The sequence below is a fragment of the Ascidiella aspersa genome, chromosome 1 (genome assembly GCF_963924565.1).
Source record: "Ascidiella aspersa chromosome 1, kaAscAspe10.2, whole genome shotgun sequence".
NCBI lineage: Eukaryota > Metazoa > Chordata > Ascidiacea > Phlebobranchia > Ascidiidae > Ascidiella > Ascidiella aspersa.
Window position 1 is genome coordinate 19368173 of NC_139447.1, and position 24857 is coordinate 19393029.

At 33.8% G+C, this 24857-nt stretch overlaps 1 protein-coding gene and 1 pseudogene across 1 annotated transcript in view; both read left to right on the plus strand.

The window, feature by feature from the left end:
* LOC146168180 (uncharacterized) overlaps nt 1-24857 on the plus strand; it is a 63408-nt gene that overhangs the window by 23867 nt on the left and 14684 nt on the right. Inside the window, exons 8-12 of the mRNA XM_083388965.1 lie at nt 7776-7958; nt 11337-11507; nt 15050-15217; nt 22723-22898; nt 22965-23068. Coding sequence (XP_083245091.1) covers nt 7776-7958; nt 11337-11507; nt 15050-15217; nt 22723-22898; nt 22965-23068 — 802 coding nt within the window. The remainder of the gene's footprint in view (nt 1-7775; nt 7959-11336; nt 11508-15049; nt 15218-22722; nt 22899-22964; nt 23069-24857) is intronic.
* Nucleotides 12657-13786, plus strand: LOC146168181 (uncharacterized; annotated as a pseudogene).

The following is a 24857-nucleotide window of genomic DNA, read 5'->3' on the forward strand; positions in this document are numbered from 1 at the left end:
TGTTTAGCAGGGAAAAGCCAGTGGTTGGCATATAGATTGTTTATTAGTTTAAAAAGCACAAAATTTCGATAGAACTGTCGTGTATTTGCTGTTTTACTTTGATTTGGCCAATATTATTTTATTGAGTTAAAAAAACAATCATGATAGTCGCTATTCCTGTTAAATAGACAGGTATGGCATATGTATGAGCATAACGAGGATGCACTAGGCCATGTTGTTCCATCTATGGCTTAAACTATATTTTTGGCTGTTTTAATTATGTAAACTCAAAAATTTTTCTGCATTGTTTAGTTATGATTGTGTCTCTGAAGCATATCTACAGCTAACAGATATTATGCATACTATGGCTTGTTCACCCCATCCGTCAGAAATCAGTGCAGTTTAAGCAAAAAGGTCTACGACAATCAGTGCATCCAAAGGATCAAAAAGTCCAACTTTTAGACTTTGAGGTCTTGGACAATGCACTAATTTGCATTAACAAATGTGCATAAGAAGATTAAGTTTAACAATACTTGACCCAACCAAACCCAAACGCTAACCAGCGCCCTAACCCAAATAATGTGCGATAATTTAATAATTATAACGCTTCAGGCCCCAATACCTCAATTTGTGACGTAATAATCTTAAATACAATGGACGAGAAACCATCCGAGTTTGGGCTTTTTTCCCCAGCATTTAAAGAATTATTGAAATAACGCACATTATTTGGGTTAGGATTCGGGTTAGCGTTAGGGTTTAGGTGGGTCAAGTGTTATTAATCCTATCTCATATTTGTTGTTATCTTTTCTGAACTTTTAATGAATATTTTTAATTTATCTTCGCCGGGAGTTTACCTAAAGGTCCAAATCAGTGCATTGCCAGGACCTCAAGGTCTGAAAGTCTAGAGTCTAGACTTTTCTGCCATTGGATGCCCTGATTGTCATAGACCTTTTTGCTTAGAAATGCACTGATTTCTAACGGATCGGGTGGCTTGTTGCACTTCGCTGTGTGACTCAAATTTCGGCCATCAATTTCTATTAACTTGGATTATAAGTTATATATAACACACCGTAACACACCGTTATTTTTTTATGAAAAATTCTCCCAGATAAAAAAAAAATCCTCGCTTTTAAGTCTGATTTTAAGCTGCATGTGTGCACATGAGTTCGCCCCAATACAGCTTATATGTAACAGTGTTAGAGTAAGAAAAACAGACATGTGCACCCCCAAGTCCCCCAGGCTGTACTTCAGCATACCCCATAGGGCCATATATATTTCTTTGTGTCACAAGGCGCAACTCTTTGATCATTCACTTACTTCTTAATAATCTTGTTTATCGCCTAAACATGGCAAGGTTGATTCAATCCTTTGACGAACACATCATTTAAGTTTTGGGGCACAACCAAAAAACCGAAGAATTTACACCAAAAATGCTTGTCACCAGAAAGCTTGCAACATTCTGCCAGCCTGACCACAGCGAAGAATTAAAGATACTCTTAAAGAAAATCCTTTGGAATATTACAGTTACTACTAATTCAAGGCTAGATATCGTTTCACAAAAGCTACATTTACTTTTTTACTAGTGTGCTAAAAATTGATATGGGTCATCATTGACAGAATTCCTCCTGCAACTCAACTTCTAGTTACACTTAAATTTTTAGCAACTGGGCATTTGCAAAAGAGTGATGGGGATTTGTTGAATTACAGTCAGCAATGTGTTAGTAAAATAGTAAAAAAAATAACAGGCATAATGGCAGGTAACAAAATTGTTTATAAAGTTCTCCAATCTTTAAAAGAAAGTTTGCAGATATTCCAGGATTCCCAGGCATAGTATGTGCTATAGATTGCACACACATGTTTTTAAGATTCAAAAAGGTTATTTTTCAATAGATGTAAATGTATTTGTAATGCTGGAATGTAAATAAATGATGTAGTGTCCAGGATCATCACATGATTCACGAATGTTTGACAATAGTCTAAAGTTGTAGTGCAAATTGTTATCTGTTTGTGGATGGCTGATATCCATACAGGTCTTATCTCCTTACACCACTAAGGAACCCATCAAACTGGTCTGAAAAAAGATACAACAAATCATAAATTACAACTAGGGGCATTATACAAAGAAGCTTTGGTGTTCTTAAACAGGTTTTGGTGTTTAGGCATACCTTTAAGAATTAAGTTAGACATATCTTTGACGGTTAATATGCAGCAATTTGTCTTCATAATTTGGCAATTAAGCTCCATGATATCCTTGGTGAAGAAGTTGTTTAGGACCAAGTTACAACAGTGTTGAGACAGACAGTGTAAGTGTAAATGTTTTTAGAAATCACATGATTGGAAAAATAGTTTCTTAATTTATATATACAGAAAACTGAATGTTATTTAGCAAAAGCAGACTGTCAATACTAAGGAAGTCTTCATTAAGAAACCCAAAAAAAATATTTTAGTCATTACAAAACAGACTAGAAACCTTAGCATGTTACCTTCAGTGTAGCCATATTCTGCCTTTATTCAACTATTTTTCCAGCTCAGCACTATGCTTATTTACAAAATTGTGTCTGTTTTTCGTGGTAATATTTTTATGTTTAATGCATTTCTTTATTTTTTCATCTCAAATTTTATCTTGTGTTGTAAGCAGTTTGCGATTTGCGAAATATCTATTTTGGGAAATAATAAAAAGCAAAATTTACTTTCGGTAGAAGTGGTTGGAAAACAAAGTTTGGTTTCTAAACAACAGCAAGTTGTACATTGATTAAAATATGACACATCTCTAGATTCCTAACGTTTTGTTTAGGATAAAATTGATATCTAAATAATGTCCTTCTAATGAATCATATCATCATTTAATATTTTAACTTTTGGGTTTCCTTCATTACTACAACCATATTGTTGGAGTCATATGTATTTACTAATGGTTTGAATTTTGTTGTTTTTTGGCTAAATTTTTATTAAAATCGATTATCAATTTATCCCAGCAAGCTTTGTTTTTCAAATTGCTGGATGCATCTGTTTTTTACATTCTATATTACAGTGTTTCCCAACCTTTTTTACTCTAGTGCCCCCTTGGGCTCCATAATATTTCATATCCCCCCTCATCTTGCTTTACAGTAAAGTATTGTATTAATTGCGTTGTCAAACATCCTTGTCTGCACTTTAGTTTCGATAAGCTGTCAGTCATATTTTAGGTTGTCTAAGATACATATTCAACTTTCCGCACCAAGACTTTAAATCAGGGGTCAGTAACCTTTTCTAGTCGCGGACATCAACTAAACTCAGAAAGGTCTCTGCGGGCCGCACAAAATATTAACTACGAATTGTGTTATTAAAATGTTAGAACAACTGTAAATCAGGTGGGCCTTAGATTTTTTTGCACTTAAAAACGTTTTTAATTTTACATTTAAGTAGGCAGTTACAAAGTGTTGGCGCGAAGCATGAAACAGAAAACGTTTGTTTGATTTAAAATTCGAGTCCACATCCCGTCATCCTTACTACTAGTGGAAACTGTAATAGAATTATTTTTAAAAACGCGACCACCTTAATAGTTAATCCAGTTTAGTGTTTGTTAACCCTTTCAAGTGGGGGCCCACCTGGTGACCGCGATTTTTTTGGTATACCAGCATTTTTTAAATTTCTTATTTTTTAATTTTGCTTGATTACATTGCCCCCCCAAAAAAATATTAAAAAATATATGTCCAGTATTTTTGAATACGTTTTCCATTTGTCTGCGACACACTGGGCATCCTTTTACGGTGCAACGCTAAAGAAGCACTGATATAGGTCAAAAGACAGCATCAAACCGTAAACAAACCGGTCCTAAAATGAGTCGCGAAAAAAACCAAAAAAACACATACGTAGTTAAAAATCGTACGTAGTTAAAATTAAAGAACGACCGATAGCCATTTTTTCAGACCGATACCCGATTTTTTACAATTTTTCAACCGATATCCGATACCGATACCGATTTTTTATATACCTGGGAAATGTTCAAAACTCGAATAAATTGAAAATGAAATCCTAATAATGTTTTAGTTTATATACTTTTATTAATTATTAAACTATTATTTTGCATATTAACTTGGCGTGACGCTAAACCAAAATGTTTTTCATAAAAAAATTGACAAGTTGTTGGTTGTACAGGAAAAATTAGATCATATTTTTGTATTAAAATATCGGCAAAAGTATCGGCCTACATTTACCGATACTGATATATCGGTAGAAGCTAAAAATCGGCTGATATTATCGGTAAACCGATATATCGGTCTATCTCTAGTTAAAATAGTCAAAAAGTATATTGAATGGACTCGTTTCTAGTTGTCCAAGAGGCGGCGGGCTGCGGGCCGTAGGTTGGCGAGCCCTGTTTTAAATGTACAAACATTTTGCCTCGTATAAAACGGTGCACCGCCATAGCAACCAACAACTTTACATAAGGAAGTCAGTTGTTACGCCAGAAGTTACCAATTTGCGGAAAAATACTACAAGTTCGCAGTAGCCTACAAAATTTGCCATTTAAGCTTAAATGTTCCTACAGTGCTGTTTGTTACAATTTTTATGTGAACTTTTAATAAAATTTTAAGTACTTTTATGTAACGTCCCCTTATGTGTGTTCAGCGCCCTCCCCTCCAAATGAGTAATAGTTCTAAAACGCTACCTTGTAAATCACCAACGCCCACGTTGGGAACCTCTGTTCTATAACATTGGGATAAGATGAGCTCTTTAGTAGTTCCAAAAAGGTTTCTTTTTTTCCGTCACAGAGAGACTCACTTTTAGGAACTGACATTTTGTGTGTCTTTTAAACTGGTGGAAACAAATGTGAATGTTAAACTGAATGAAAGTAATGAAGAGAAAAATGCTCAACTATATAGCTACAATATGTAGATAAAACTGTAGTTATTGGTGTAAGGTTTAAATCATGAAACAAACAAACAAACAAACAAAAAATTATACAAAAATTATACTAAAAAAATTATACAAAAACTTCAGACACTTCTTGGACTTGTTGTTGGATTAAAAGAGCTACTTGTATTTGTACCGCCAATAGCTGATAAGTCAGATAACTGTTCATCACAGGTTGACTCTGTTCCAGTTATTTTGTATTTTGACGATGTTGATGTTGCAGCTGCACATAATGGTAGAGCGCTTTGTTCATTCCACCCATAACTGGTCTTCTGCCCCTTGTTGGTCAACATAGAATGCTATATCTTCTTGTTTTTTTTTGTCGTGAGTAGGGATGCTCAAAGTAGAATATCGAATCCTTGGATTCGAATCCAATTCTGCCATTTATTTCAGGTAATTGGAACCGATATAATTTAATGTTTTACCGCGGATTGTTGCGCCTAATTGCACAAACGCGTGTGGTAAGTTGGCCTGTCGCTGCGGCTAATTTGCAGTGCTTGCTTTAAATGTAACCTCGTAGTGCAGTGTCAGCATTTTTTCGGGCGACCAATTACCGCGTCTCGCGATAACGTTCGTCTAATAATTAAGTGTCAATCGAGCGTTATTGGGCGAGCGGCTAACGTGTAATGTCTGGTGTGGAGTTCGCAATTTCCCTAAATGCATTAAGTTGCAAAAGTAACATAGCGTTGTAAAACGTGCTGGCCGTCGACAAAATGCGCTATGGGGTTACTTAAGGTCAACTTTAGGCCAATATTCAGTGAGGTATGCAGTTATGCACAACGTAATTGTCAAGAATTCGTTATGTCAATAATAACTTTGTATTCTTTGCAGTACATCATTTGACTGCATAACAGATCATGTTAGTCAAAAAAAAAGCAATAAGAATTAACAATGCTTTCAAAATCAGGACCGAATTGCTTAAGACTTCTGTGTGCAGTGTTGCATTTGCTCACCTTTGGCAAATATATAAGTTTTGGACACAACCTGGACAGTTGACATATTACAGTTTACAGAACGACTTTAGATGACAGTTTTTAAGAATGTTAAACATATGAGAGAGTTTTTGTTATTATAATGCACACATGTTAGAAAATTGTTTGGGCGATTTATTGCTGTGATTGTGGGCCCTGTAGGGTAGATTAAGATTAATCTCTTCCCCAAACAAAATCGAGGATAAATAATTTAATAAAAATATACTAGGATTCGCTATTCTGGATTCGTTATTCTAGATTTGAAACCTATTATTCTAGAATACCTTGGGATTCTACTTTGAACATCCCTAGTCGCAAGCAATCTGTTGTTTTGAATGTTTGGTGCAGCATTTGGTTTTCCAATATCCTACAGTTCAGCCTGACCTGTAGTTATTTTCTCTTTCCTTGGGTTTTTTTTCCCTTGAATTTTACCCAGTTTTCACACACAGTGTACAATCACTCTTTTATCATTAATTCTTGTGATGGTTTTTAATCCAGCAGTACTTGTTCTGCTACTAAGGAAATATGATTAATGATGGCGTAGTTCCTGCAGCCTTTTAAAAAAAAGCATTTAGCACCAAATTTGTCCTAAAGTTGGTAGTTTTGATCTACCTTTTTTGAACTAAAGATCCCAACACAAAGCAATGGCTGGTTGACTGGTTATTGTTGACATTTCTTTACTTATATAGTGGTTGGGTCATTTTTGCAAAAGCTTTTTTCACAACAGTTTCACTTTGTATATATCCAAAAATATTCAATTGAGAAAGCAATGATAAAATAGAAAATATATTTACAATAGAGGATAAATCAAATGCATCGTACTTCAGTATACAAAAAGTCTACAAAAACATTAGGCAAATTTAAGTAATTAATGACACTAGTTTGTAAAAATGGTTACAACACTATAATTGGAATTCTTTTCTGATTTTGCATGTTAGTTTGACAAGGGAACAAGTAAATCTTTCAGAAAAGTTGTGCCTTGAAAACCTTACATTTTTAAAACTGTCCAAAATTTGAACAACTCTAATATGTACATTGGAAAAACAAAGTATATAATAATGGTAAATAAACCCTCTATATAATAACCCAATTATTGATCCACCCATGAAAATAAGACCCTGAAAAATACCCCCTGTAAAAATATACAAAAACCGCAACCCCATAAAACGATGCAGGATTCATTTTGCAACAATTGAAACAGAAATTACTCACAAAATATTACCTACGATCTATCACACAAGCCAATAGTTATGCTTTACTCTATAAGTTGCTTAAAATTATGCGACCCACCGATGGGTCAAATCGCACTGGCTACAATATAGTTTGTGTTTAATGCGATTTGACCCACCGGTGTCCAAACAATTAAACTGTCTGAAAGAACTCCTTAAAGTGAAGAAAACATGTCAACGAAATTTGGCGTCAAACCTTTGGTGGCAGCTAGCGGTACAGAAAGTTAAAGGTAATCGCAACACAAGAAAACAACGAAAATTTGGAATCGCAGCGAACGTGTTAAATTCACATTGATTTTAAAGTCTGCTTTTAGTATACTTTATTAAAATCGACAGGCCACATTTTTTTAACTAGTTATCAGTGAATTAAATAAAAATACTTGCTTTAGGGGTAACTAAAAACTAACTGAAATGTGTCAACATGACTGACTCATTATCTAAAAATGTTTTTTTCAGCTACACTTTTTGCAATACCAATAAAACGCAGAACAATGCAAAGCAGCTACTTTAACATTATTGTAAAGAGAGTATTTCTTTACAAAGTCTAGTACCAAAGGAAATCTTTTAATTCGCTAGATTCAGGCTCCCCAAAAAATTTAATAATTGAAATATTCTTTTAGTACAAAATAAAACATGTAACTTAAACGTTTTATTGCTTACTAAGCAACACATACCTTTATTTTATATTTTTTAATGTATAAAGATGTTATCTGCCCTTTGTTAACTCCGGTATTACATGGATCTTATCGGTGTTCCTCACAAATTTACTCGGTGGGAATCACTTGCAAGGTGTTCTGCTTCCCTGGTTACTATTTGCTTGAATCCTTTACCCTAGATTGCATGTCAAACGGCAGTTGGAGGCCAGTTACATCTCCAAAATGTACAGGTAACATTTGGAATTTTTTACATTTAAGATTATTGTTTAGTTCTTTTTTGTTTGTGGAAAAATAATAGGAACAGATAAGCTTGAGGTAATTTGTAAAGTTTCATGTATTCTGAACAGTTTTGGCCTAAATTTTTTTGTTAAATGCTTGATTGACTTGATAAAAGAATAAGGACAGCTTTGGCATGGCATTGTCTAGTATTGTTTGAATAAAAATAAGTGAACCATAATCTGTTGCCAATATGATTGCACAATCAATGCCGAACAATGAGCCAAACATGAGTAAATTGCACCAACAATGAGTAAATTAATACATATAAACCCTGAATAAAAATTATGCTCTTAATAAAAATATTAAGCTATAATATTTCATAAAGTCAACATTTTGTTGTTCACAAATATTTAAGCAATTCCGCATGCCAACACATCAGTGTAAAAATGATGCTGATTTTAAAATTTGATAGACATATTTCACTAGGATAGGAATAATTTTATTATAAGTAAAAATTACAAATGTAACTATTACAATAGGCTCAATGCACTTTCCACTGTTTATTCATATTATATTGAAGTTTATTTTTTCCTGTTTTGGGACAAAACCTGATCCTGGTCAGTCCAACATGATGTTAAAACTTATATTTTAAACCAGTGGTTCTAACTATCTTCTGTAACACTCTAGTGAACCCAAAGGAATTATTAAATATGCTGCATATTTTTTTTAATATTAAAAATTGACCTTTCAATTTATGTTTTGTCTAGGCTTTAAGCTAAACATGCAGGACTTTAATGCACGCCACCAGTTAGTTACTAATCTGGAATATAAAAAAAATAAATAAAAATTTATATGTGCATAAGCTATTTCAATGGTTTATGGGCAACTTTTGTACCACTGAATATAAAAGTAACAATAGTTTCTTTGAATTAACTCCAGTTTTGAAATATGTTTATTTTTAAGTTTAAGCTGAAAAAAAGTTTCGAACTCTAACATTTGCTGATGAATGCTAATAAACATATGCTAATAGTTTGCAAATATAACATGCATATAGAAATGTTAAGTACAATGTATTCATATTCTTCATATTCACATCCAGATACTGCATTACATACAGTGGCGTATCCAGGGGATGGGTTTTGGGGGTTCGGACCCCCCACTTTTCGTAAGTGACAGTATCGTTTTTTGTTCGTTTTTGTCGGAGTTTTACTCACCGTCAGAAGCTGAGTGTTTTTAAATGTAATTGAGTCACGCGTCTTGAGCTAATGCGAACCAAAATCAAACGCAAAACGCCGTTTTTCGTCTTTTGTTTGGTCGACCGTAAACGCTAAATAGTTTTTCTCTTTCGTTTGGGTTGGCTAATTAGCAAGTGTGTGTTCGACAATTAATAATATAATATAAATCAAGCGGTTTCCGCCTTTTTCTCTCTAAAAAGGTCGAGTTAGACAGTGCTGATGTTTCTCGCTGTTTGTTGTCTGCGTTAATATCAGATGTTGGTGTTAGACTGGGGTCGGCAACCAACTGTATCAGACCCGTCGCCTCTTTGACAAACTATACACGAGTTCATTTCAAATACTTTTTGACTATTTTAACTACGCAAGTGCGAAAATTTTTCGTATGATTTTGCTACGTCCCATTTGTTAACGTTTTGATGCTGTATTTTCAACTAGATCAGCGCTTCTTTACCGTTGCGCCGTGGAAAGCAGCTGGCTCCTGGCAGAATTGTCGATAACGAACGTGTTCGCTTTCCGTCTAAATGTTCGCTTTTGCTGAACGTTAATAAGCTGTTTCGGATGATTTTTTTTCTTGTTTATGACGTCATTACCATCACTATTTTATGACGTCCTATCCGTCACTATTTTATGACATCATTAACGTCAGACGGAAAAAAAAATGGGGAATTCCCTAAGTTGAAAATTCGTAACCCCCCCCCCTTTTGTAATTTCTGGATACGCCCCTGATTACATATAATTGTAATTTTTTATATCATATTACTTCAGTTTAATCTGTCATTGAACCCTTTTATACCATGGTTTTCGGCAAACTGTATGCCATCAGGTAATATACTATGTGATGGATGTGCAATAGTAGTGTAGCATGTCGTTTGTTTATTGTTTTAGCGACAAGCAATTTGTGTCTTGTTGTGCCCTGTCATGTGAGAGGTTGTGTTTTGTGTGTGTGTGTCCATTTTAATATTCTCTTTAAGGTGCAGTTTCTTTGTATTGCTCAACACATATACAGACTGCACTCTCTTCAGCTATCTTTTTCATGTCTTTATCTTATTTTGTATCACTGTGTTTAAACAAGATGCTGTAATTAAAGTTAATTATGTAAGTTTTTTTGCCATAAAATAAAAGCAGGACTATTTTGACCTATTAACAGAAGTATTAAAGAAACATCACAATTCTTCCTTTTTTTGAGAAAATTACTAAACTTCTAAATAACAATTTAGGAGCTACCTTTTTTAGAAAAAAATAAAGTAAAATAATGGGTATGGTATTCACAGGCACTTTGTGGGGGTTCGGACCTTTTCTTAAGTGATAGTATGATTTTTTGTTCGTTTTTGTCAGGGTTTAACTTACCGTCCGAAGCAACAATGTTTTTATTGTAATTGAGTCTTAATCTAATACGAAACCAAAATCTAAAGCCAAACGCCGTTTTTCTTTTATGATGCATTATACAGTCAGGTTGGCTGATTGGCAAGGGTGTATTCGACAAATGACAACGCTAAGTCAAACCTTCTTCATTTTGTGTCTCGCTAAAAACTTTGAGTTAGGCAAATCAATTATTGAATAAATATAATTTCATTAGGATTAAATATTCTGGATTCATTATTCTATATTCAAAACGTTTTATTCTAGAATACCTAGGGATTCTACTGTGAACATCCTTAGTTGCAGCCCATAGGTTAAGAAACACCTGTTTGGTAGATCAGTTCCCCATTATAGCGAAATCATCCAGTAGTTCATTAAAACAAAACCAATCGGACTACAAAGGTTGTATATTTTCTAATGTTTTTCTTCAAATATTAATCATCAAATCAATGGACATTTTGTGCTGTCATATTTACTACACTCCTGATTAGACCAAAATAATTTGGTAATAGCTTTTTCAAAGGCACCCGGCATATTATTATTACTATGAGTGTGTCACCATCGTCGACTGTAAAATATACCTTTTCTGTTTTTATGCAATGTGCATTAATAATAAGAGCTGCACCGTTTTTTATGGAATTACCAAATAAATCTCTATAAACCTTTTCTAACCAGATTTTCAACATTTTATCAGGTTTTAAAATTGATAAGAGACAAGATTTTTTATAAATGTTTTTATATTAGTTTACTTTTATGTTTTATAAAATAAAATACAACATTTTACCATTTTTACAGCAATTGAATGTCCTCCTTTGAAGAATTTTGTTGGTTCTTGTACTAATGGATTGCGGTACAAATCGGAATGCCGTTTGAGTTGTCCATATGGCTTTACTACTAACCTAGGAGTTAATGTAAAACGCTGTCAGAGTGATGGAAGGTGGGATAACGGAAAACTATTATGCAGACGTACGTATTAAGTTAGTTGGGTTGTATCAAACTTTTAAACTTATACATTTGTATGTGCTTAACTTTAAAAAAGGTGATGAGTTTGAATCGGTTAGCTTTTGTAGCGGACTGTGCATTGCTTACCAATATTTCCGTGCCAACTAACTAATTTTAACATTTTACCAATATTGGGCCATTCATGTTAAACAATTAAATATTGAATTGCTTATCGCCCCCAAAGTTAACCCTTAAAAAAGAAGTAAAGAAGTAAAAGAAAACTTCTTGATGTCAACTGAAATCAATCCTGTAATACAGGGCTGGCATTTATTTTTTACAGGGAGCTGCATAAAAAAAACATAAAATGTTGTGTCGGAAAAAAATATATTATATTAAATACACACAATTATGAGTTATGATTCCCAATAAAAACAGACTTTGTTAATATTATAGTTTTGACAAGCTGTAGGAATATGTATTAGATCAGGATTTTAGTTTGAAAATTTTGTTTTAGGATGACTTTAAGTTCTGTCATAAAACTAGTGCGCTTAAGTAACCTAACATGTATTTTGTAAGGATGAATTGTCAGAAAAGGCTTCCAGACGTCGCACAAGCGGAAAGATTGCTGCTATGCGATTTAACATGCTAAACTTTAATTTAGATTAAGGGGATGATATGACACATTGAGAAATTTAATTAATATGAGCGATGCCTTTGAATTGATCCTTATTTCAAGCCGTGTTTTATGATTTTAGACCTATACGCTATCCTACTATTTTGAATTTTATATATTTTACTTTTTAATCACCCATATTGGCATTTTTACATGTTTGTTTTTTGTACAGAAACTGATGATGCCTTATAGGCTTAATATATATATTTCTGTAAGATTTTAAGAAATGATTTTATGTTTTATCTGTTTTAATAAATAAACAGTCTTAAGATCTTTGGATACGAAGACAAGAATCTTTCTTTTACATTTTATTGTCCGCGGGAGATCCTTACTTTCTAAAGTGTTTTAGCTTATTTGATACGTCAAAGCGAATCCCCGTCATTGTGGCAGTATTATGTGTTCTCTTACGACCAAAGAGGTTTGCCAGGAGGCTAAATTTGCTTTCCTTCGCAAATGTTTTGAAGCATCATGTTCTTTTGCCATCAAACAACAAAAAAGGTATGGATTTTGATCTACTTCTTATTCAGCAAGAACGTCGAATAAAAGCCCAGCTCCAGGCTATGTCATCTAATGTTAAGAAAATCAGACTTAAATATCGGTTGTCTTTTATCAGCAAAATAGAAAAAGAAAGATATTTACAAAAGCAACGATACTACAAAAAGTTCACCTGGTTGTATGTAAAACAGGCGGCTAAGCAGATGCATTTGCATATAAGTTCTGCAGAACGACAACGAGTGAAAAAAATAAACGTGATAGAACTAGATACCGCAAATGAAAAACTTACAAAAAGCAACTGTACATTATCAATCGAGCAAACTGTATGATCCTAAACAAATCCAGTTTCAACCTGACCTTGGACGACAAGATTTTTCTATTAAAAGGACTAAATTTCGTACCCACGCCCAGATGGACAGAAAAGATTGCATCACAAGAATGGCTAAACGCAATGAGTCATATACGTAGAATTGAATGGTCAAATTACTCGCAAATGACAGGTATGAAGAGGACCAAAACAATATTCCACCTAAATTAAAGTTGCAAAAATTCTCCAGACCGCCAAGGGAACAACTAAATGATACAACTATAGCTTATAGGGAAGGGGTGATGGCTAAGATGAGAAATCTTGGCATGGGTGTAAATCGTCAATACATCAAAAGAAACAACTTGGATCCAGCAATGGAAAAAAGCTTTATTCATTTGAAGAATATGGTAAGACGTAAGCAAATCGTTATTTGTAGTGCTGATAAAGATGGAAAGATTGTAATTATTAACCACACCGATTATGACCTTATTATGAAACGTGAATTAAAACAATTTGAAAAGATGGACATCCCTCAAGGTTCAGCTGAACAACATTTGAACGAAATAAGGGTGAAATGTGAGTGTATTCTAAAAAAGCTGCATGCTGCTGGAGTTATAAATGAAGATTTTCTTTTGCATACTGTTGGTATAAAATTTGAAAATGGAATTTACAGACACATATCTGGACCGTCCGCTAAATATTTTTCTGTTTCTAACACAGCTTATGCATACCCACTATTCAAGACTCATAAGCTATTGGAAGAACAACTACGTACAGTCGAAGCAATTGATATTCCAACTCGATTTCTACAAGCAGCAGGTCAAATAACTACCTCCAGAGTCACCACTTTTCTAGAATACGTACTCAAGCCCGTAAGTGTTAACTACTGCAAATCTACAGTTGATGAATATTGCCAAGACACAAAGCACTACTTACAAAGCCTGGCTGAATGGGAAATGAATTTAAAAATAACTCAATTAGTAAACCTAGTTGCTGCAGATGTAACAGGCCTGTATCCAAACCTTCGCCGTGAATTGGTAAAGCAAGCGTTATCCGAAGCCCTAAGCAAACATACTAATTTCAGTGTTAAAGGAAGAACTTTACTTACTCAACTCGTTGTATTCTGTTTGGCAAGCGTACTTACGGAGTACAAGGGCTTTTACTACAGGCAAACAAATGGAATTGTAACACGCGACAATCATTCTGTTTCAGTTGCCAATATAGCCGTCCATTTTTTTACGCAAAAGGATAAAGCGATGGAGCCCCTTGCCTGCATCGCATACAAAAGACCGCCCACATTGGCACATTTCCTCACAAATTTTAAAGATATGTCAAGGATGCAGACTGGCATTAAAATTGGTTCTTCGAGTCCATGTGGTAAATGTGCTCTTTGTGGCAATTTTGGCAAACACCAAAGCATGGTGCCACACACTACTGTTTTAACTACACCTACAGGTAGTGTGCAGCTATGTCAAAATTTGACGTGTAGCCATTACGGCATTTATGTGGCCACCTGCAAGAAGTGTGACAAGCAGTATGTCGGTCAAACTAAAACCAAGCTTTCCACACGTTGGAATGCTCATCGAGCAACTTGGAAGACGTTTGATTATTCGGCCAACAACGACCGAGCTGCGCTCTTACGACATTATGCAGATCAACATATCACAACACTGCAAAGAAAGCCGCACTTACACCAATGTTTTTCTGTTGTATTTGTACAAATGCCGCCAGTCAGTCTTTTTTTTTTGGTGGAGCAATTTTATCACCTCTTATTCCATGCGCAGTTGCGCACATATGGCACCCCGCCCAGATGGATTGAATGTTACTTGCTCAGGATACTGTAGCGCATTTGGTCGGCTGCAAAATAGCACTTTTGTGTTTTTATGCAATGTGCATTGATAAGAGCTTGTATGCACTAGTTTTTTATGGAAATGCCAAAATATCTTTCTATAAACCTTTTCTAACCAGATTTTCATCATTTCATCTGTTTTAAAATTGATAATAGGCAGCTTTATTTTATAAGCGTTTTTATATTAGAATACTTTTTTGTTTTTATTAAAATTAAAATAAAGTATTTCACCATTTGTAAAGCGGTTGAATGTCCTCCTTTGAAGAATTTTGTTGGTTCTTGTACTAATGGATGGCGGTACAAATCGCAATGCCGTCTAAATTGTCCATATGGCTTCACAAACTCTGGAGGTAATGTGAAACGCTGTCAGAGTGATGGAAGGTGGGATAACGGAAAACTATTATGCAGACGTACGTATTAAGTTTGTTTGAGTTGTATCAAACTTTTAAACTTATACATATATATGCGCCTTAACTATAGATAGAGATATTGAATAAGTTAATTTTGCTAACGGACAATACATTGTTTACCAATATTTCTTTGCCTTCTAATTGATTTCTTTGTTTGCACCAATTTTGGGTCTTTCATGTCAATCAATTAAAAAAATCAGTTGGGGTAAAAAAGCGATTTTAGCTAGCTTGTCTGCCTAACTTTTGTTTTTAGCCACAGAAGTGTAATTTTTCATTCCATTTGAGCTTTACAAACACAAATAATTTATAGGAGCAGGTTTGACTTCAATTGAGGAACATAGACCAAAAATACTCATCAAAGCCACAACACACAATTTTCATGAATACCTTTATTATAAAGAGGAGTTAAGTAAAAACAAACATTTTTTATGATTACATTATGGTACCCTCGATTTGCAGCATTTTAAAATCTTTTCAAAAACCAATTTCTCCCTGGTTAGTTAAAACTGTGCCGTTTCACAGTTAACACTGGTCAGTAGAGGTTTTTCTAGTCCCCAGAAGTATTATATTACCTCAAAGATATGAGTTTTAGGATTTGTTGTCCAGTCCCACAACAACCTGGAATTATGTGCTTTCTATTCTTTGTGAAGAAAATTGTTAAATTGGCCTTATTTCATCTTCATTAAAGCAAAAATTTTAAAAACTTTCCACTATGTTATTGGACAAGTCTGGAATACTTCCCAAGTCTACTGTGGTTTGCACTTGTTAAATTTTCTAAAATTATTTTTTCTACTACTTAAGCTAATTTATAGGTTAACATGTCAAGGTAACTAATTTCTTAATGTTCAAGCAAGTTTTAATCATTTAACCTAAAAAAGAATAATCCTAGAAGTTTTACTAATATCTATATTGCTGATTTGAGCATAGTGATACCTTCATGTTGTATTAAATCGGATAGCGGTACAGTTTGTTCAAAATATCAGTTATCAGTATCAGAATAAATTGTCAAGTCTCTATTCGTGACCAAATAATTGCGTTAAAAGTTTCAGTTTTTTTGCATTGATGTTACCATGTTACCTGGTATTGTATTCCTTTTGCTGCATAGATTTTAATCTCCTGAATAAGACCAACAAGTTTGGTTACCTGTAAATGTCTGTTAGTTGTCTACCTTACTGTTTTTTAGCTCATGGTCTACAAATAATCTTCAATCTATAGCTTTGGACATATTTGTTAGGCATATTTGGTTTACTTTGTAAACCTAAACATTACAAAATTAAATTATGGGGTAAAAAAATACATTGGGGTAATAACAAACATGTTTTTTTCCAATCTTATGGAATCGGTTGGGATAAAAACAAGATATATCTGAAAGCATAAAACAGCTAGTAAAGTAAGGTGTTTTGGGTTTAATATATCAATGTTATGACACCACACAGAATGAAGACCATTCAAAAAATTAGTTTTGGTCTCATGGCATTCGTTTTTTTACCACAACTTTAGGCAAAATGTTTTTTACCTAAAATGACTATATTGAATTGCTTATCTTCCCATGTCATCCCCTAAACGAACAAAAAAAAGAAAACCTTCTTGGTATGCAACCGAAATCATTGCTATAATACAGGAGTGGCATTTATTTTTTACATGGAGCTTGATAAAAAACATCAAATGTTGTGGCCGGCATTTTTAGTTGTCTTGAAATGCAAGATATTGCAAGTCAGTGTCTTTCTTTATGCAAAAACGGTAATTTATTTTGTCTTCTTTTATATCATGGTATTTTCTTTTTGTTAAATACCATTAATGTTTTACTCATCTCGTTTGGGAGCACCATTTGGGGGGTGCGGGCTGAATGTCTTTAGATTAGTATCTGTTTCTTAAGACTGGCCTGGCGAGCAGGCAGCCAGAAAAACACACCCTGCTTGATTTGACAGGATTTCTTGTTAAATGTAGAAAACAAACTGCAGAAAATATGTGCCTCTTAGCCAAATGCCAGCTAAATAGTGCAAAATTTTACCATGATGCCTTGTTTTTGCTACATAGTTGTAATGGTGGACACAAAGAACAAAGAACAAAGAACAAAGAAACACTGAAGAACAAAGTTTTTAACCATTATTGAACATTACTGTTGCTGATAAAAATATTGCAAAAGACAGTATATAATAGTAAATTTAGGAAACCAATAAAATGACATTAACTTAATCTGTAAATTAACCAAATTTTAGTCTTATCGGTACAGCCATGTAGGAATAATGACAGAGGAAAGTTTTGTGCATAATTGCAACATGAAAGCAGAGCTCTAACATTTTTTAATTACTTTTTACTACATATTGTTAGAAACTTACATATAATATCAAAAGAAAGGGTACAAATGCATAGCATACATTTTATGGAACAGCAAATAATCCTTTTCTAAATCAGGGTTGTTCCTAAGCAAAAATTTACACTCGCCAGCTGGGCGAGCGGCAATCAATCGGCACTCGCCCGGACGAAATAACACTTGCCAAATTTGTTGGCATGCTGTCTGCAAAATTTCGTCCTAGCGCGGTCATTTCTTAGGTTATCGTTATTCTGTTTTGTGTTTTTTCTACATAAACAGTAGTTTTTATAAAAGTCTGGTTGTTTATTTCCAAGCACGGATGAACAAGTTAATGACCCATAATGCAGTTTACGGTTAAGACAATGTTTAGTGAAATATTTTTAACAATCTTTAGTGAAAAAAATAACACTGACAATTTAGTAGCCACGGCCTGTCTGTTTTCCATTTTTCTAAAAATCCTCTCTTTTTTTCGTATTCTGGTTTTTCTGTGCTTGAAGGACGTTTTAACGCAGGTTGTTTCACGCCACAAACAAAACGCCACATTTCGCCTAACACTATAGTTTGTAATTACACAAGTAGGCAATATTTTCAAATATCGTTGTGTTCAGTGGAGGTTTCGGTCCCTCAAAACACAAAAAACACTGCTTACAAATATTATTAGAAGATATTTGCATTGAAACTTATTCTTAGCAAAAACTGTACCAATTGCTTTTAATTTCTTAATACAAACAATTAAATAAACCCAAAAAAGTAGAACTATTATCCTGGGTGCATTGCAAGTCCAATAAACTTTTCCAAAGGCGTCAACGACTGGGTTAAACATTTACAAATTAACAATGTTCAAGTTAAACGAAAAACCTTATAACTATTTGCCAATGCAGCAATGACGTCTTTGATTGTTTGCAGTTAAACGATTTTTTTTAAACGGGACAAAGAGGCTGTATTACGAGCTTCGAACGTGACTTCGATTAACCTTATTATTTGTGTAGTGTTGAAGGTATTTGCGTCTTAGTGTTTAGGGAAATAACTGGCGTCAAGTAATATTTCGCTTAGTAGTGGTGCTCAACACAAGTTGTCCTACACCAACTAATTAAATTTCTCGCCGAAGCCACTCGCCAGTCGGGCGAGTGGGTGTCAATCGGCACTCGCCCGGAGCGATTTGCACTCGCATTGGCGAGCGGGCGAGTGCTTAAGGCCAACCCTGTAAATATTAATTTTGCACAACTTTAGTTTAAAATAACACTGGTCAACAGCAAATTTTAAACGAAGATGTGATAGATTGGTTCTTAATGTGTTCACGGAACTGATTCAGAAAATGCCCTCATTTTTTTCTAGCACATCAGTTTTTGAAATATACGCATTTTAATTTTTTTTCAATGTAATGGTGTATTATTCATATGGGCAATTTGCGCACTGTGATATAATCAAACTATGTGACTCACACACAATTCTAACTGTTATTTGCTGATATCTTTTAAAAAACAATATAGGAAAGATCTTTTATCAACGATTTTTGTAATTCAGTAGTTATTTTCCAGATGTAAAAACAAAATCCGAGCTGGGTATACATGTTGTTTAAACAACTTCTCAAACCACCACAGCAGTAAAAATCAAAATGAATAAATGTTTGGTAATGTCAGATTTTAATCAGTAATGTTGTTACATATTCTTTTAAATTTGAGTGACCAACGACAAGCCATGAATCACTTCAGATATCAATAAGTTGGACAATTGTACTTAAGCTCTTAGATATAGCAAGGAGACCACCTATACCACATACTGCCCCAATGCATGTTTTGACTTCTTTCTCGTGAAAGTCTTAAATTCTCTCTAAAAAAGTTGAACATTGAATGGAGTTGATAAGGACAACACGAAAGTTCAAAACCAATTCTGTTTTTGATACATATTTGAACAGCCTTACTGTAGATGTGTGTTTAAAAAAAAAAAAATCAAAACTGCTTACAGTAGATGTTCCTTTCTTGCTACAACAGCTGTGCTACCAACTGCATTACTAAGAGACTATAAGCTTGTAAGAGAGCAGTAAGTGGCTGATATCACAAATGTTATAGCCTACACCTCTTAGAAATTTTCTTGCTAGAGAAATAGAAAGGTTGAGCTCTATGTTTAGCATTTCTCTACAAAAAAGTTTCACTACTAAGCTAAGCAAAACGAAAGGAATCTTACTGGAACAAAATATTAGTAAAATTCCAAAGAATGCACATTGTAAAAAGGTTGAATTACGCGCTTGGCTGGCATTTAGTGACTGTGTGCTAACTTTAAAATTCAAATTGCATTATTTTCTGTTCAGTGTTGATGATCTGCTTGGCTTAGCAAATAGATGGGTTGTGTATGTCACTCAAAGTGCATTTTCTGCACACTGTGTTAAACTTCTTTCCAGAAAACCTAGGTTCAGTTAGTGACGAACAAAAAACGACATTTTAAGCAATGAAACCTTCTCACCAAGGATTTTAGAAAGGGGTAATAGTTCAAACTTCCATCATAAAAGTTTTATGGTGATGACTTGAGTTATGTGTATAAAAAAGTTATATTTCAGTTTTTACAGGCCATGTATCATAGCTGTGCGTTGTTTTCATTGCATTTTTTGCGGAAAATTTAAATTTAACGATATTTAAAAATGTGATGTGCTAGGGGTGAAGGTATATTCAAAATCTGCCCGAAAAATACATCTGAAATGAAATACTCACGTTCGCATTTAAAAAAAGTGAATTTTGTTGACAAGTGTAATGCTCAAATAACAGAATGCTTTGTGTTTGTAAACCTTTTTTAAGTCTGGGTCCCTGTGAACCTATGTAGGTGCTCCAGATGAGCAGAGCAAGTGTTTTTTTTTTTGAAAAATGGTGTTTTGAATTTCAATTTATTGTTTTTTTTCAATTTATTGTTTTTATTACATAATTTAAAGTACTATATGCTCTAAAAGCGAATCTGAAACAGAAATTAAAAAATTGTTAAAACATATATATCCTATATTTTTGAATATGTTTTCCATTTCCCCGCTGCTCTCCTGGCAGACTTCCATAATGCACCGCTAACAAAGCACTGTACTAGATTGAGGGGCATAAAAGATATTGTAAACATTAATTACAGGGAAGACTTTTGGTCATGCAATCTTAAAACTTCTGTATTGCGTCAAATTTGTGTCAAGATTCATGGATGTACACAAAAGGTAACAGTAGACAGCATTACTTTCAGTGCGAGCATTTTCACACAATATATGTTGTGTGTTAATTTTAATGTCACCAACTGTAGCCCAATGATATGTTGTGCTGACTTTGGTGGTCAAGGATGAGGCATTTTACCCTAAGAACTATTGCTACTGTGTAGGTAAGTAGCTGAAGAAATAGGTTGTGATTTGGCAAATTTCGAGCTTTTGAGGTTGGGGCGTTAGCATTTTCTAAGTTTTTTTGGATATATTTGCTACTTTTTAACCAATTTTAGTTGTGTTTAGTCAAAACAATATGGTTTAGTTGACAATTATTGAAATGTATTACACCTCTTAATTGCTAGTGATTATTGCAGTACACTCCTTACCTAATTAGGTCAGGGGAAAAATGGGTTACAACCCTCTGACCACAAAAAAATACATGGTTTAAAGTCATTTCATTACCCATTTGTGGACAGTTTTTTTCTAATTGTCTATAACTATTTTTTTTAAATCCATCGAAGCAAAAATGGTTGGATATATGTTTGCTTTAAATAAATCACACATGCGTCAAAAACAACTCAACTGAAAGCATTAACTGCCGTAATTAGCTTCTCAACAGTTACATTGAGGTAACAGTATTTGACTGTTTTGCTGAAACAACTAGTCAATTCCTATATAAGTATCTTCAACAACATGTACTGTAGTTCATCAAGGTGATATAGTCATTCAGCACTTGGAGGCACAGGTACAAAAGGTACATGTCCCATGTGATTTGATTGTTCATACATGCATTTTTTAAAGGAAAATAGAAACAGCTACAAAAAGCTTAACACTGGCGGTAAGAAACACTAGAAAACACTCACCGAATACTTGTGGCTTTAGTGAAACTACACTGCATGTTACAAATTAATTATTTAATATTTATCTTAATTTCTAAGTAAAATATAAACAATTACGGTTAACTAAAGGTCGTTAACAGTAATCACATAGTTATGTGCAATAATTAAATTATTTTGTTACAAAGCACAGGGCACGATCGAGTAACATTTTTTTTTCTTCTTTAACCAATATGCGGATGCGGCGTTTTCCTTAACAAAAGCGCTTGAATTTCTAAATTAAACTACTATACCGTGGAATGTTCTGACATGCTCAGATTAACTAGGACAACATGACACAGTTTGACTACTAAATTGTACAAAACACCTTTGAGTTCCTTCTGTAAAATTTGATGCCATAAATTTTCTATTTCTGTCGTCTTGTGAATCTGAAAGTCCGGAACATGGCCTCAGACAAGAGACTTTTTTTTACTAAAATCGAAATTCACCAGTATAAAGTCACCAGCATTTGCTTTTTTGGCACTTTTATTACTCGTCATCATTTAATAGTGATATATCTAAGATTAATCATTTGTCGCTGGATGAACTGTCAATCATGATTTCCCTTGTAAATCCCTTTTATTATTTCCTGTAGCCTGTGGGTAGCGATAATTTATTAAATCACTTTTCTTGCAGCTTGGCGAATAATCTTTCTTTACTGCCGCTTTTAATTTTGGTTTTGCACTTTTACCTTTGACTAGATGTTTCTGTGGAATTTTTATTCCTTAATTTTTTTGGCATTTCTGCTTTACATGTTTGGAGCTGAAAGTGTTTTGTAAATGTAAGAAAGGCAATTTTTATTGAAGTGATAATTTGTGTTGCAAATGAAACTTTATTGCATACTGTTTAGCTCCTGCCTGTGTGAGTAACCCTTTTCAACAACCACCCAAACTGCAACACTTTTTTGGGTTTGTCCTAACCATTTTGAATGACATGAAAATATTACAAGCACACATTTAAATTCAAAACAATTTTTTGGTCATGTCTTGCTGCCATTTCCAGTGTATCCCCAAGCATATTCAACTTCACTAATAAAATGTGATATTGACAATCAGTAAACAAATTATACCTTACATATTATCGTTGCACTTCTTTTTTCAACTGCAAACAGTTATGAAATGGTTTTATTTGTATGTTTGACTGTTATATTTAGGTATTTTAGACGCATCGAGCCAGTGTTTGTTGAACATTAATTTGTCCAACGAATTAAGAACTTCGGTCACTAACTTCAACATTTCAATTCAAAATCCTAAAATGAAACCCTCTTGGTTCATTTCTTCATCATGCAGATATCAAGCAGCAGTAAACATTAATTTAGACACAAAGCAGGTATAATCTCTGTTTATTTTGACAACTATTACACATCATTTGGTGATACTGTTTAATTTTATTCAGATTTTGATGGTGGCACTTCATTATAGCGAGCCAAGTTTCAATCATTTTGAGCTCATTTCGCAGTCTGTACATTTACAAGGATATGGTCAAGATCTCCTTATGCTGTAAGAATACATTTTTGTAGTTTTTTGTTGAAGGTTCTTTATGTGTTTTGGAAACTAAATTTTGTATTAAAATTAGGGTAACTATTTTTGTGTGGTTTTCTATTACCGGAGTGTAAACAATCGTGAATTAAAAGCCATGGTCCATATCCTCCTTACAAAAATCCATATTACATTTAACACTCATAGACCATGCAAGTCAGAAATTCTTGTATTTTTATAATCATAATCTATGTTCATCTTATTGTGAGAGATAACTTTTTTATTGCAACTAATGTCAACAATGAAAAACGTAGAAGTCAATCTACACCTCCATTTAATCTATTTTTTTCTGTGATATGCATCTTTCTTCCTATTTGTTATAATTATTTACAGTATCCTGGATGTTAAACGACACCTACTATAGGCTAGGCTACTTACTAAGTGGTATTGGCGTTTTTAGAGGCTGAACCAGAGTGGAGGTACTAAGCCTTGTCCCTTCAACTATTTTTGTCACATTTTACTCCAATAATTGCAATTTACATTTAAGCGCGATATTTCAATTAGCGATGTTTGTATTGATATATAAACATTGCTTGAATAATGCAGATTGAAAGTAACAGTGATAAGTACATGACAATTCTGTCAAGGGGCCCAGGCCTAAAAAGTTTAAAACCCCTGGTTTTAAGCAAGTTCATAAAAAATAGTATTTGTATAGAAAAAGATAACAAAAAATATTTTTTTAGGAGGCAGGGCATGAATACCACCCCTAATGACCATGTTTTTTTTACAAACTTAATTTGTTGTAGCCCCTACTCCGATCTTTCGTGTATTATACTACTGAATTTTGAATGCAACTCGAAAAAAAAAAAAAGTGTACTTACCACTGAATTGGTGTATCACTAAATTATTATATGCTTACAGTCACTTTAACTATTATAGTCTGTAACTAAACTATGTGCTTTATTGTTTTTTTTGGGCTAGTCATTAGTCATTATAGCAATTATGAGTGATCTTGCAATACTTGTCGTAGCCTGTTTATTTTGCTGGTCAGAGTCCTGGCATGTACGTGTATACGTTCGTAACCGGTAAGGCCAAGGCCACAAACTGTAAATTGTAAAGTAGGAACAGCATAGGGTGGAATATTTTCCAACCACATGTTGTGGGTATGAACATTTTTTTGAATGATGTCACAAAGTTACGTTATGACGTAACATCAAATTAAAGCATGTGTTGTCCACAAGGGGGTTTGTGCGAAAGTATGTAGTGAAATTTGGTTCATGTTGGTAACTATAACAATGATTAGGTCCATGGAACATCTGTATTTATTGGTTTGTAAGATTACTAACAAAATGGCAATTATAAAAATAGTAACATTTTGTTCACAACTCTAAAGCTTGATTGTAAACCAAATTAAAAATGTAGATACAGTTGTGCAAAGATCTTGATTATCTTAAACATAAAATTTGTTCTACCCAAAGAAGATTTTGATTACAAATAGTTTATCTTCCCCTTTAATATTTCCCGCTGTTTGCGGTCTGCTGGGCATTTGTTATTAAATGTAGCCTCAGGGTGTAGGAGTCAACTTTGATTGACTGATGACTTACTGCAATTTTATAATAGCACGTTATACAAATTATAATTGTTGTGTTTTCTAAACGCTACTTGTTAAAACCGCATAACAAAAGGTAATACCAAATTAAACATGCATACAAGGTTTATGAAAGAAGTTTCGCAAACAAAACAAAACAGTAATTGACATTAAAAAATGTGAGTACAAATATCTTAGACATTGAAACTTAAAGTTTTCAAT